The sequence below is a fragment of the Triturus cristatus genome, chromosome 5_1, assembly GCF_964204655.1.
Source record: "Triturus cristatus chromosome 5_1, aTriCri1.1, whole genome shotgun sequence".
NCBI classification, from domain to species: domain Eukaryota; kingdom Metazoa; phylum Chordata; class Amphibia; order Caudata; family Salamandridae; genus Triturus; species Triturus cristatus.
The window spans coordinates 940625428-940640581 of NC_140587.1; the positions used below are offsets into that span (position 1 = coordinate 940625428).

Genomic DNA, 15154 nt, shown 5'->3' on the forward strand with positions numbered 1-15154 from the left:
TCACCAAATACATTTTTTCAAAACATTTCCACATGGTGAATCTCCAAGACATTCGATCTGATGGATGTCTACTTCCACATACCCATCCACCCAGCGCATTGAATATACTTGAGTTTGTGGTGAGTGGAAAAAATTACAAGTTTAAAGTGCTTCCATTCGGGGTTATCACAGCTCCAGGAGGTTTCACCAAATGTATGGCTGGGGTGGCATCTCATCTCAGAAGGAAAGACATCCACATGTTTCCTTACCTGAACAAATGGCGGATCAAGAGCGCCACACACTTATGCATACCCAAACTACCATCCACACCTTACATGGTCTAGGTTTCACCATCCATCTGACAAAACCCCACCTCCAGCCCCTTTGGATGCAACCCTCCCTCGGGGCATCCTAGACTTGCAGGTGGAGAAGGCTTTCCCCAGTTCAGCATGAGTACAAGGCTTTCAAAACTTGTGACATCTTTTTCAGCCAGATCGTCAGGTAACGGTCTGAAATGTGATATGCTTGCTCTGTATGATGGTATCTTGCATAGTCATAGTTCCTCACTCTAGATTGCACAGGCGTCCATTGCAGTGCTTTGAGGTCTCAAGTAGAGGGTCATCTAGAGGATCTATTATTGGTTTGGGGCAGCACACATCGCTCTCTGCAGTGGTGGAACACAAGCGAACTTCCTTGACCCAGTTCCGCAAGATACCATCACCAGGGATGCCTCACTTACGAGTTGAGGTGCGCATCTCAATCACCTCACTGTTCACTGCCTTTCTAGCAGCTCCCTGCATGCGGGAGCAATGCCGGCTCCCGTAGAGGTGGGAAGCTGGCTGGCACCGTGGGGGCCTAGAGACTCCCCACACAGTCCTCATCATAGCACACTGGGTGCACTCCAGGGCACCCAGGGAGACATGGCTGGTAACGATGTAGTTAGGCTTAAATTACACTCATACAAAACCAGTGAAATTCAGCAGTTATAGTTATCTGAGCTAACTATAACTCATACCACAGCAATGCACTGCTTTTGACTTCACATATTACATCACTCATGACATGGTCAGTGACATCACTGATGACTTCACTTTTGACTTCTCAAAGGACATGACTGATGGTATAATCCAGTGAATGTAAGTATTTTACAAGAGTTTATGATTGTTAAAAATATATATTAAGGTACTGCAAAAGTTCAATTAGTATATTAGGTGTACTACTAATGAGTGATACTACTTCAAACATATATTATGTAAGTGGCTGTGTGACCGTGTGTGTCTGTGTGTGAGTGGGTGTGTTAGTGGCTGTTTGGGTGTGTGAGTGGGTGAGTGAGTGGCTGTATGGGTGAATAAGTGGGTGTGTGAGCAGCTCTGTAGGTGGGTGAGTAGCTATGGGAGTGGCTGTATTGGTAAGTGACTGGTGTGTCAGTGGCTCTATGGGTGAGTGAGTGGCTGTGAGTGGCTGGATGTGTGGGTGAGTGGATGTGTGAGTGACTGTATAGGTGTCTGAATGGCTATATGAATGAGTGAATTGGTATGTAAGTGGCTGTATTGGTGAGTCAGTGGCTGTTTCAGTGGGTATTTTGGTTAAGTGAGTTGGTGTGTGAGTGGCTGTATTGGACAGTGATAATCTGTGTGAATGGGTGTGTGGGAGACAGTGGATGTGAGAGTGCTTGTAAGGATGTGTGAATATGTATGTAAGTGGTTGTGCAAGTGCTTGTATAGGTGAGTGAGTGGCTGTGTTGAGAGATTGTATGGATGGGTGAGTGGGTGTGTGAGTGGCTGTATGGGTGAAAATGTGACTGTGTGAGTAGATGTGTGGGTGAGTGTCTGTGTGAGTGACTGTATGGGTGACAGAACGGTTGTGACTACTTGTTTAGGTCTTTGAATGTGTATGTGAGTGGTTGTGTGGGTGTGTGAGTGGATGTATGAGAGGTTTTATGGGGTTTGAATGGATGATGTCATCAGTGATGTCATTTGAGATGTCATCAGTGATATCACTGACCATGTCATGAGTGATGTAATATTTGAGGTCATTAGCAGTGCATTGTGGGGGTGTAAGAATTTCACTGGTTTTGTATGAGTGAAATTTGAGCCTAACTATAATGTCCCTGTAACTTTTATTTTTTCAGTGAATTTCTAAGGTTTATTAATTCTATTTCCCAACTATAATGTCCCTTTGGTATTTTCAATGAATTTCTATGACTTTTTAAATGTTATTTCTTAACTGTAACCACTAACCTTTGACAATGAGTGTGTGAGTGAGTGCATGAGTATCTCAGAAAGTCTGCAGGTGGATGTGAGAGTGTCTAAGTATCAGTGGGTGTGTAAGTAGGTCTGTTTGTGGGTGTGTGAGTAGGTCTGTGAGTGGGTGTGTGAGTCTCTGAGTGGGTCTGTGAGTGGCTACATGAATGTCTAAGTAGGTTTTTGAGTAAGTGCATGAGTGTCTGAGTGGGTGTGTGAGTGAGTACACAAGACTCTGAGTGGGTTTGTTAGTGAGTGCATAAGTCTATGAATGGGTCTGTGAGTAGGTGCTTGTGCCTGCGTGGGTCTGTGAGTGGTTGCACAAGTTTCTGAGTAGGTCTGTGAGTGGGTGTGTGAGTCTCTAAGTAGGCCTGTGTGTGTGTGCATGAGTGTCTGAGTGGGTGTGTAAGCGAGTACATGAGTCTCTGAGTGGGTCTGTGAGTGAGTGCATGGATCTCTGGGTAGGTCTGTGAGTGGGTGTGGGAGACTGAGTGCATCTGTGGCGGGGTGTGTGAGACTCTGAGTGAACAAAAGCAAACAGCTATGTCCCCTGAGACTTAGCAGGAACTGGCCCTGGGGAGTGGTGGTCCCCAGGACCATTTATGGCTCCAGGAGGACCACCACATGGCCCCCCTCCTTCTGTTTGCTCATCTGCCCCGAGGAGGTGGTGGTCCCCGGCGCTGAGAACAGCCCAGACTGTGGGGCCGCGTGGCTCCTTCCTTCTATGAAAAAAATACCCCAGGGAAGTGGTGATCCCCGGGGCACAGGTGGTTGTCCGCGTTGCCCCCGCTCCATATTAACATATGCCGAAGGAGGTGGCAAAAAAAATGCCCTACGAGGGTGGCCCCATGGACCCCCCTTCTTGTATTTTTGAAGGTGTGCACATGCCTCCAGGCCTGGCCCACCCAGGGGCTTTAGTATAGACAAGAGCGGTTACCACACATGTTTTTTTCCCATTTTTGCTGCAAATTTTACAAATTTTTAGCAAAAATAAAAAAAAATGCTTTTTTGGCCCTGCTGGGGTACCTCTGTGATCCCAAGACCAAAGCTTGGGGGTCAGGATATTCCTACCCTTCCCCCTTCCTTTTTTTAATGTTTGTTTTTGGGACTCGGCTTCAAGCCAAATCCTAAGACGGCTGACAACACTTCCTGGCTGAAGTGTTGGCAGCCAATCATAGCTCCACAGTTCTCTGCACAAGCTTGTTATTATTCGCAAATTAGCCACAATCGCAGATATACAAATTTGGATTTCCTTGGATTTCTCAAAAACTACTACATAAGTGAAAGAGTGATCTGTGTAAACAAATCTACCTTTCTGCCAAATTCGGTGCATTTCTGTCCACCGGTTCCGCCTTTTTTTGCTGCCCCCCCACTTTTTCTCGGCCCCCGCTTGACGGTTCACCCCAAACTCTTCCATGCACAACAAGACTCATTGTCAAACAACGGCAAAGAAATAGGCAAGCCAAAAAATGTCTTTTCTTTGCAAACATGGTCCTTAGTATCACTATCAACTGGACTGGCAACCTCCAGTAGGTAATATATATAATATTTATATTTATGTGAACCTTTAGTACAATTGTATTTTTATTGAATGTCTCACTAAGAGACCCTTTAAAGGTAGAGATCTTTGGGCAGATTCCAGCTATGAAAGGCTTTTTGTAAGCATTGTATAGCTGCACCTAAGAACTGAGTAGATATTTAACATTGTGAAAGTCTCTCAAATCTGCTGTCTATGTGATTTTTGCAAATGGCTATGTCTACCCACCTTTACACTACTTTATAGCGTTTCCCAGGGTTCATCGTTGACCACTACTCTCTTTAATATTTGTGTTGCCCCATTGGCTAAACTGATTCAGTCTTTTGAGTTCTTGGTACTGTCCTACGCCGATGATAGACAAATTGTTACGCATTTCCATGATTGCTTGCTCCTGGTCGGGAAATGGATGGCGTTAAACTGCTTAAAGCTCAACTCAAGTAAAACTTGAGGTTCTACCTTTTGGGAAGAAAGTTTCCATTTGGACCCCAACCTTGTGGCCGCAGGAACTGGGCTCTCTTCCTACCACTGTTTGCAAGGTGAGGAACCTGAGTGTAGTATATGACAGCGAACTCTCCTTTGAAGGCCACATCATCACTTCTGCCTCTTTTTACATGCTTAAACTTCTCTGAAAGATCTCTCCCTTTATTCCACCCAATCTACAAATACACGTGACTTCAGCCCTTGTACTATCAAAGGTTGACTATTGTTCATCAATATCAGAAAAAAGTGCATGATCAAAATCCAGATTGTACAAAATGCAGCTGCACACTTGCTTTTAGGCACTCCTAAGTACGAATCTGTCTTTTCTGCGCTCAGTCTCCTGCACTGGCTTTCAGTCAAGAAGCGCATTGATTTTAAAGCCTTGTGCATTGCCTTTAAGGCACTCCATGGCATTGACTCGGAGTACCTTAAGCACAGCTTTCAATGGTATGTCCCACCCAGACCACTTCGGTCTGCCTCAGCACATAACCTTATAGTGCCTAAATACAAAAAAAATGGCTGGGCGGCAGAAACTTTATTGTGAACACAACCAGACTCTGGAATTCTCTCCCCCTGGAATTAAAAAAGAAAACAGATCTGGTAGCTTTTAGAAAAGCACTCAAAACCTGGCTTTTTAACCAATACTCCCAGTCTCTTTTCCCTTTACTGCAGTTCACCTCTCTGAGATCAGCACCTAGACACGCTCAGATATTAGTTGTGCTTTATACATTTTATTTTCATTTCATTTCAATCTTCAGTCATATACTTCTGCAGATACTGATTAGGTTTTTGAATTTACACCTTTAGAATTCCTTTTGACACCCAGGTTCAATTTACACTTCTCAATCATTACTTGAGTCACTTTTTTGATGGGACCTGTAGGGTGATGAGCAGCTCTTTAAGGACCAAGCTGTGCAATTAATATTCTATTGTATTATGTTATAGTTTTCTTTATAGCACTTACTACCTGTTTGTGGGATGCTAAAGCCTTGTACATGCAGGTATGTTGGTGAGTGGTTGAAAGAGTTTTCTCTTTGCTTTGAACCTGTATAGGAAATGTTTCCATGTCTTGCATAATGATCACTGAGTTTGGGGTTATCCTGTAATGGGACACAGCTCTTAGCAGTGTGGTGAATGAGGAAGTGTAAGAGACATACACATTTTAAAAATATGTGTTGTCCTGACTGCTCTGAGTAACTATACAGGTCTCTTTATTCTGTTGCTAGTTTATCTTTTATGTTCTCGATCAGATTTCTTATGCTGGCTGAGGCAGGAGGGTGTCCACTGTGTGATCTTATGGATCTGCAAGCCGTAACAGGCATGGCTAAAGAGTGACGGGGAATCAAATATCTACTAGGATAGACTGCATTATAGTCCTCCTTTATATATTGTCATTATGAGATGTCAGTTAAAGAGATTTTTCAACATGTACTGCATTATTGTCAACCCTTTTGTCATAATATGATATAAATGCTCAGAGTGTGTGATTATTCAGAACTAGTAGGGCGGATTATGTTAAAGTCCTCCATTGACCAACAATCTGTGCCAAATCTATTTGATCCTGGCAGGCCTAGATTGAATGTTTTTTAAGTGTGCTGGACTAGCCTTTATGTGACCGTCCAGTTGCCACCAACGTTCCATATGTCTTTTTATACATTATATGCCTGTCCTAGTGACGATTAGGGACATGGTACTGATTTGATATATGATATGATACAGTGACATGAATTATATCAGATTGATTATTGGAGGACCATCATCAAGACTAGATGAACTGCCCTATGTCTTGTGGTTAGTTAGACGTGTAAGGAGGGGTAGACATAGCTTAATATGTCTCTGAGAACTTTGGAGGATATTTCATCAAGCTAGTTACAGGCTTGCAGTGAAGAGTGGCAGCTAGTGTTGATTAGAGAGGAATAGTTATTTTATTCCCATCCTTATTTTAGAGTCATTGTGAAATTATGCTGGGTAGAGCTCCCAAATTTGGGCTGAATGCCTGTGTCTGTCCTCTTGGTATGGCAGGCTGGTCTATGCTTTTCAAGAGCTCTTGACTGTGCTTATTTTGGTTGAAAGATCATCGTTCTGAGTTCCAGTCCATGGTGAACTGTTACTTTAATTACCATGGGAACAACCATGTTTTCACTTCTCTTCTGAATTTTACTTGCTTCTGGATTAAAACAAGATGCCCCTGGATGCTTCGAATCTTGGTGGCCATTGAGTTTGAGAGCTTGGCGGCTTGTATCAACAAATTGGACCCTCCCATGGATTTTGTATCTCAAGGTGGTATGACGATCTGTGGTTCAAGCCTGCAGCCCAGTTTCCTAGTTTGCTTGTATTGTTTGAATGTAATTTGTAGACGTAGTGGTCCATTTCTTTGGTAGGCTCTGTTGATGATGCAAAGTTCTTAGAGAATTGAACGTTTAAATGCAGATAGGCAGTGAGGTATTTGCAAGACTGGGGTCATATGTTGTTGGAGATGAAGGCAGCACTAAACAAGCATCAATGGAGAGAACTGAAATAGTATTTCCTTCCAACAATCTCCAACCCCGCTATCATCAACGCAAACTCCTAGCCCTCTCAGGGACTGCTAGCCTACACAAAGGTACTCTAGCTGATGTATATTCAGTGGGTCAATCAGTTTTACTGAGTCACTTGATTTCAGACCTGCCAAGCCTCAGCCCATAAGCAGTGGCTTAAGCGTGGAGCAGAAGCAATAAACCACGTCTGGAGCATGCTGCTCTAGTATAGCCCTGTACAATGTAGCAATGGCTGTGAAGACTTAAAGAATCAGAGCCAATGGCAGCCAAGCATGACCCATGGACACCGTGCCCTGGGACAGTCCTGCTGTGGTCAACTGCTGTGCAGGTGTCATGTGCTTGTCAGACTGACCACACTGACAACACACCTGCTGAAGACAAGTGTTGCAGGAGAAGTCGCTTAGATCGTGTGAAAGGTACACAAGCTTCTTTTTTTGTGTTGAGTGCCATGAAGTACATTTACTATCCATTTTGCATGTGGTGTAAGTATGCAGTAGATGATGAATTCAATGGCACATGTAGGAACTCAAGTAGCTAAGATTATATTGTACTGAAGATACAGGGTGGCTACAAACACACACATCATTAGAACTGGCTTGCCACTCATACCTATAGATACATTTTCTTGTATTTATCATGAAACCATTGTCAGTGTGAATTGTCTCTTTTTGGAATTTATTGTTTATTGTTCTTCAGTGATTCTTTGTTGTGATGCCATGAATATAGAGATCCATTCTTCTGTTCTTAGACGGGTAACTTGAAATGTTTTGAGAACAATGGCTCAGAGAAAATGCCAAAAATTATTTTCCTGCCGTGTTTAAATCTTCCATTGTCCAAAAGAGGATAGTTCTGTTTCATGTTTTGAATTTATGTTATGTTATGTTACTAAGAATTTATAGAGCGCACAGCTACTGAATTGAGTGTCCCGGCGCTAAACATCCTGGGGATGTAAGAGTAAAATACTCTGTTGCTCTGATGAAGTACTCCAGATTCAGACATGCCCGCCAACCCAGCAGACATCTCTTAAGTTGGAGGGAACCACTGTCACTGCGGTTCTTGTGAGCGCATTGAAAGTATGCCATTAGCTCAGTCAACATGATGGTGCTGTACAGCACATTCTCAATATATTTTTCTGTTTCAAAAACAAAATCTCAAAGCAGGATTTTCTTTTTGAAAATAAAAAAAATCAATGCCCTCCTCACCATGGGAGTTTTCGCCCATGACATGGGGAATCATTGAAATGTTTCTACTTTCACTTACCGCCATGTTTTGGACGTCAATTTGCAAAAGTAAAAACTGACCATTTGTCTTCCCACTCTAAATAGGTCACGCAGACAAATGTCCAAACATCTAATGATCCTTTCTTCATCAGCCTATCAGAGGGGAATTTAAAGGGAAATATGGAGTTGTCTCCATTGCTGACATACTTTCTGCCCGATTCTAAAGGAGGCGGGCAGAACTTCATTTTGGCAGCAATGGTACTCCCATCACCATTGAAACAGTACCCTCTCCCCCAAACTCTAAATCAGGCCCCAAGTGCGTACAATATCAACTTATTTATTCTCAATTCTCTATGCCGTCAAGAACTTCAAAGTAATTGGATGTATTGTATTGCCTCGTACCAGCCTTACATCTTCAATAGGTAACAATCGTTTATGCAACGTTGTTGGATCGGAAACCAATCTTTGGTCACCCTCTAAAGTAAGCGCAATAATCCGCACTACTACTTAGATTCTAACCTAGAATCAGTGGTTGACCATGGGGCTTCAGATAGGAATTTATGAGGAAAGGAATACACAAGGTAGTGTGAAGGTTTTTATTAGACAACATTTAATTCAATGTACAGAGCATGACAACGTGATACTAAAAACCCCTGGAAGCAGGGTTCTGACACTAGTTATGTGCCCCTGAGAGTACTGAATTAGAAAATGCAAACTGTTTATCTGGCCATCTTTAATATATGTATGACAAACATTTCTCTTACCACATGTAATACTTCTGTTTTTATCTTTTTAATGTCATTTCAGTTAACAGCCTATGGTGGCTTCTTGAAATACACAGTGTCTTATGACATTCCAGTGGACTCTACGGATAGCGATTTGCTGTCTGACATGGATGTAATCATTCAGGTAATTATTTTATCTGTACTTGTATTGTTGACACAAAACAAGATATTTCTAATATCTATATAAAGCTGAAAATAGTCAATGTTACCATTATCCAACTTAATGGCACTCATTGTGTCGATCTCAGAAAGATGAAACACTGAGTCAGCCTCGTAATCTCTATACTGCACTATAAAGCTGAAAATAGTCTATGTTGCCATCATCCAACTAAATGGCACTCGTGTCGTTCTCAGAAAGATGAAACACTGAGTCAGCCTCATAATCTCTTTACTGCACCTAGAGAACAGCATTTATCTCATGAGCAAGGCAGGAGTCCTATAATTGCCCAAACAAGATGAGTCACCATTCCTGGCTACTTATTCTGATCTGCCTTATGTGTTCCCCTCAACAATCCCCCAGTCACTTTGTCTACTTGAGGTGCACTATGATTTTCATCACAGTCACTGTTAGAGCCTAGTCTCTCCCCTTTAAAGGATAGCCAAAAGAGTATTACCACCAATAGTCGAGGGTGGGAAGCTCCCCCTTCTAATAGAGGTGAGTACCTCTCCTATGAAGCCTGTGTACCTGTTTTCTTAGTATAAACGTCTGAGCAATCAGCAATAACTGGCGTCCTTGCCTTCTGTAGAGCTCTAGAGTATGCCTGGCATGCAGTTTGTTGTGATGTGTGTGTCTTGTGCTTAAGACATTAAGACTGTTGGCAGAGTGACTATTGTACTGTTGTCCCTAGAGAAAATGCAACATATGTCTGCACAATATGGATGTTTAGAATGCCTTTGTACTCTGACAAATTGCATGTCCTTCAATCCTGTCTGAACTGTAGTTAACTAGTAGTCTGTTGGCAGCACAAATCTACCCCCTGCCAATCTAGTTTCCCCACTCTACTACAAGCCCACTTTTCCCCATTAGTTATCTTAAACAGCATGTAGCCAGCAGCCAGGGGTAGAGTCTCGTTCCAACCCTGACTGGTTTGGACCATGCACTTTTTTGTGTGTGAGGAGTACGATTTCAAAATGGAAATATATCTTGTCCTTTAGTTGACTTTGGCACCCTTACAGTGCTCCTAAATTAGGATAGATTCTGGCCTCTTTGAGTGTTTATCCCATGCTTTGTCAGGACATCAAATATACTCTAGTCACCAGCCCAGAGTGACTTTACCAGATACAGACTCTTACTGCCTTCGTCTAAGGTCTTGGAATATGCCCTAGAAATGGGCCCATCTTGTGTCTGTGACATGCAAAAAGAAGATGATCTTCCCTCCTTGAGAAGAGTAGTTGACCTATTACTGTGAAGATCACTGCAAGGTCAAGCTGCTTGAAGCCCCATGGTGGTCACCTATTTGAAATCAGCCGTCTCTGGAGCCACTTGGACCTTGAAGCCCAGGTTCCCAGAACCAGACAATGTTAACCTGTTGATGGCCTGTGAGGCCTGCTCTGATTCCATCATTTGCAAGTTGAATATGTTATTGAGATTTTCTTACCTGACACTTCTATTTATTTTTAATAGTAAGTATTTCTGTTTGATGTACACCACAATAAATCAGCAGGAGATTCAAGAAAATAAATTAATATGGAGAATGCGTGATCATGCTTTTTATGCGCCTCTGTGCATTGTGTACTCCTTCTAGTCACTATCATCATCATGGAGCATGAAACCTTTCCCCCCTACAAATTCAAATTCTCTGGTGTTTAGAAGATGCAGCATGTGTAGGCGCTTTATATGCTAAAAGTAACAAGACTTTGAATATGCCATATGTGACATGTGACACACCTTTGTATCACATAACAGTGTGTCTCATCTTCTTTTTTACTTCTCTCGCAGTCCATTATTCTCTCTCAATTTCTGTCTTGCTTTCTCTACTCTTCGGGTTCTCTTCTTTTCATTCACACCTATGCTGTATTTTCTGCTAGTCATTTACCATACTTGCCGTAATCATGCATCTTTTGTGAAATGGAAGTTTCATCATTCAGGGTTGGACATTTTGCTTCTCACCCCAAGCACACCCACTTGACTTCTATCAGCTGTAATTAATTATGGAAATACAAAAATAAGACTAATACAAATGACCACATTAAAATGAAATGAAGCACTAGAAAAATGGCTTCACGGGGACTCTTAGAAAGAAATATATGGTCAAGACGGACTCTTTTCTTAGAGCCTTCTACAATAAAACCAAAAGAAAGACTATACTGACAGCTTTACAGATTACCTAATTGTACAAAACACAACCTTAACAAAATAATTACCAAAATCATTAATTCTCTATCTTCACAAAAACTTGTTTCTGTTCTGTTTTAGGGAAATGGGCGTTCATTAAGCACACGGTCTGATGGACTGCTTTTACAGCCGTTTGAAGAACATGGGGCTGGAGTGGAAATTGTGCCTGAGAACTTTGTAGATTTCTATACAAAAAGACCTGTAGACCGGGACCTCCTAATGACTGTTTTGGCAAATGTGAATAGTCTCCAGATCCGTGCAAGTTACAGCACTGCGCAGAACGCTGTCTTCAGGTAAGGCTAGCGAAGTGAGGACCGTGTCAATGAATTCAAATCTGTGGGTTTTATTTTCATTTAATTCATGTGCCTGGTGATGATATCTCTGTTAGACCTTTTAATGTTCATTACATATACAAGATTTGGCAGTTACAGTATTTCTGTCTCTAATTAGAAATGAAGAACTTTAGAAGTGTAAAGTTTTCCTCCATTTTTAGAACTTACATATTTAATTGGAATAACAACTGTGTCCTACTATACAGTATACATATGGTTTCAGTGACATTGGCCCACTGTTGATTGTGGAGATCTGTCAGAGGATATGTTACAAAATGAGTTCTGCCCTTTTAATCCACCTGGATTTTTTGTTTTGGATTATCTGGTTTTGGACTTTTTACTGTGCCCCACAACTGGTGTCTCATCCATGGTAAATTACCCGGTAAATAAGTCCACTGAGGCGCTGCAAGGGTAAGGGGCACTTGACTGGTTACACGCGATTATGGGTGCACATGTGAGTGCACATGTTTGAGGGCTGCATGTGTGAGACTACCGTTGGTCGCAGCCCTGTACTGCACACAGGTAGGCTAGTGCAGAGGGGACTCCGTAAGTTAGATATTGACCTGGGGTAGGCCTTATAATATTAGGGGACACTCATAGGTAATGTCAGTGTGATTTACTGTTTGTATGCATTGTCACTTTATTATATACGTAGGGAGAACTCTACCTTAGATTGCAATTTCGCTTTCCTTTGACCTACAGAGTCCATCAAGGTATCAAAATAGGGTGACACATGTGTGCCAAGATGGATTATACTATTCCTAAACAATTATATAAATACTTTATGGGTGATCCAGATTCATCATATTTCTCTGGCTCAGCTCAGGATCAGAGCCCAGGCATTTTGTCACCCCAGTGGGCCAAGTTAATTACATTGCTCTCCAGCAGAAGGAACAAAGGCTTCCCCCACATAAAGCGAGCAATTAACAATGCTTTAGTCAGTACTTGAGAAAGGGGTGGGGAAGAATATCTACATCTGTTAAATAGCTTTCACACTGTACCAGGGTTCGAACAGCCCAACTCAATAAAGGAGGAAGCCCAAACCACTGGAGCCAACACAGGAGGGGTACCTCTTTGAAGCTTTGGTGGCAAAGGCCCTAGCAGTGATGTCAGTGAGGAGCTGAGCTGTGAGCCCAGAGGAGTTGTGACCAGTGACTCCTGGATGGTGTCACCTTGAATTGTCCAGGCATGCTGTGCAGGAGGGGTGGAGAGTTGATATGGCACCCTAGGGTTGACCGGGGTGCCTGGCTTCTAGAACTTACCACCCCCACTTCAAAACCCTTGCACAATGGGCACAGAGTGCTTTTTATTGGAGCCGGACACAGGGACTGGACAGCAGCAGCCAGGGACAACTGGAAGGAGAAACCTCTGATGCCCTCTTGAACTAAGGACTTTGCCTAGAGTTGACCCCAATACCAATGGGTCTCTCTTCAGAACCATGGAAGCTTGTCCGTAACACCCAAACAGGGCAGTTGGGGCAAATTTTGGAATTTTGCACCCATACTAGAGGAGAGAAGCTCCAGAGGACAGAAAAAGAAAGACTGGCGCAGGGAGTCAGTGACACCAGCTCCCTGCAAAATATGCCACCTTAGAGGTCAGGAGGCCAGGTGGCTTGGCCTCACTATCTGGAGCAAAATGAGCCCTAGAGCATACAGAATGGCCCAACAGGGCCCAAAATATTGAAGGGAGATAGATTTGACCTTTGACCCCCAAGTCAACAGTGCATGGAAAGCTCTGCTGCAGAAGAGCAAGGATCCCCTGGGGTAGGCCATGGCGCGAGAGTTGATGCAAGGATTATTATTATTTTAAAACCCTCGGAGGGGGTGTGCATGGGGCCACCTCCTCAGTGCTCTAGTCTGAAGGCCTGGGGAGGGGATCAGTGACAGTTTATGTATTTGTATAGAAGCCCTGGACCCCAGCTCCAGGCCCCTACCACCAATAAAACCGAGGAGTGCGATCGTGCCCCCCTCCCCTCCCCTCCACGAATAAGAACTGGAAACCAAAACCCAATCTCTTGGCCCTGAGGAACAGGGTTACTGGGAGAATGGTATTGTGCCCCCAAAACAGTGGTGGGTCCGTCCCACCTCCCTGTGTCCGCAGGAACGGGGCAGTCACCACAAAGAAGACACCATGCCTGCAAGAGAAGGTAGGGGATCAGATTGCTGCCTGCTCCCGCGCCGGCACAGCAGAATGCTGATCAGGGAGGAGACAGCTGGGGCAACTGGGTTGGATTCCCTTGCTGCCCTCAACAAAAAGAGCCATGCAGCATTCCCGGTGGGACAGGGTTCCCCAAGGAAATAAATAAAAGGAAAGAAAACTGAAGAAACCGTGTGGCATGAGGACATATGGTAGTCGAGGAATGTGGCCAGAGCTGCTCATCTTATATTCACGCTTCCTCGAGGGAGTGCACCTTAATGCTCTGTGGGGCTGAAATTGATGTGAGAAAGTGGCTCTGTATATACTGTTCCCAAGTAGGTACAGTGTGTACAGAGTCCACAGTCCCCAGAGGTATGGCAGAGGCTAAAGTTAGATATAACCTTACTCTCTAAAGTGGTAGCTTGGTCGAGCAGTAAGGCAGTATCAGAGGACAGTGTAAAACATTTGTTGTACACACTCAGTCACCAAATGGTCTCACACACTCAATAACTGAACTCTAGGCCAATGGTTTAAATAAAAAATATATGCTTGTTTTATTTTAGAACCAACAATAGGTATTAAAATATACTTTCTCAGAATGAGATGCTTTAGGTAAATACTTTTGCAATATGCAATTGACTTGTGTAAATACTGATTACAGGTTGTTGCAATAGGCAACACAATTTCAAACACAATAATGCATTGAGCTCAATGGAAGTTTTAAGTTATTTGCAATAGATTACTTTTGTAACTCCAGGACTGGATCCTAGATTCAGTCCTGGGACAGTTCTTAGAAACAAGTGATAAAAGTCGACTTAGTTACTGTGGGAGAAAATTCATGTTGCAGGTAAAGTAGGTTCTCGTTACTTTTGTAATCCAGTACTGGGCTCCTAGACTCAGTCCTGGGACCTCTATCTAAAACAGGTAAGTAATTACGTTTTCATAGTTGGTACGATTTTTAAAGAATATTTGAAGTTTGCAAAAATAGACACTTAGAAGAAATTTCACAGAAAAACAACCAATGATTTCCTATGGAAGAAAATTGGGTTACTGGTAAGTACGGTTGTGAATATTTTTCAGGGTCAGTGCTGGACACCAAGATCCAGCACTGGGATCTCTCCTAATAGCAGGTGAGTATTTTCGTTTTCGTTACTCGGTTGATTTTTGGTGAATAGTTTAAGTTTTAGAAACTCCACACTTAAAAGAAATTTCAGAAGAAACCAGTCAATGTTACCCTATGGAGTAAAATTGGGTTATCGGCTTTTGGGTCAGTACTCGACTGGAACAGTTAAGGTTCTGGGCACAGACTCAGGGGTCTCCCAGGGTCAGGTAGGTACAGCTGTTACACCCTCAGCGGCACAGGGGCAGCCGGGTGCAGAGTGAGTTAGGTCCAATGTTATCCTATGGGAGGCAGGGGGGCCTTGGTTGGTGGCTGCTGACTAGCAGGCCACGCGGCTGTGGGAGCTGGGCTCCTAGTCACTTGCTCAGGGCAAATGGGGAAGTAGATAGGTGTAGAGGTTACACTGCCAGGGCCACTCGGGCAGCTGGGTGCAGGGTGCTTTTGAGCCTT

General features: G+C 43.2%; 1 protein-coding gene across 3 annotated transcripts in view; it reads left to right on the plus strand.

The window, feature by feature from the left end:
- LAMA1 (laminin subunit alpha 1) overlaps window positions 1-15154 on the plus strand; it is a 692815-nt gene that overhangs the window by 334695 nt on the left and 342966 nt on the right. For all 3 annotated transcript variants that reach the window (XM_085605997.1, XM_085606000.1, XM_085605998.1), the window contains 2 exons: window positions 8804-8905; window positions 11198-11409. In XM_085605997.1, the coding sequence (XP_085462123.1) occupies window positions 8804-8905; window positions 11198-11409 (314 nt within the window). The remainder of the gene's footprint in view (window positions 1-8803; window positions 8906-11197; window positions 11410-15154) is intronic.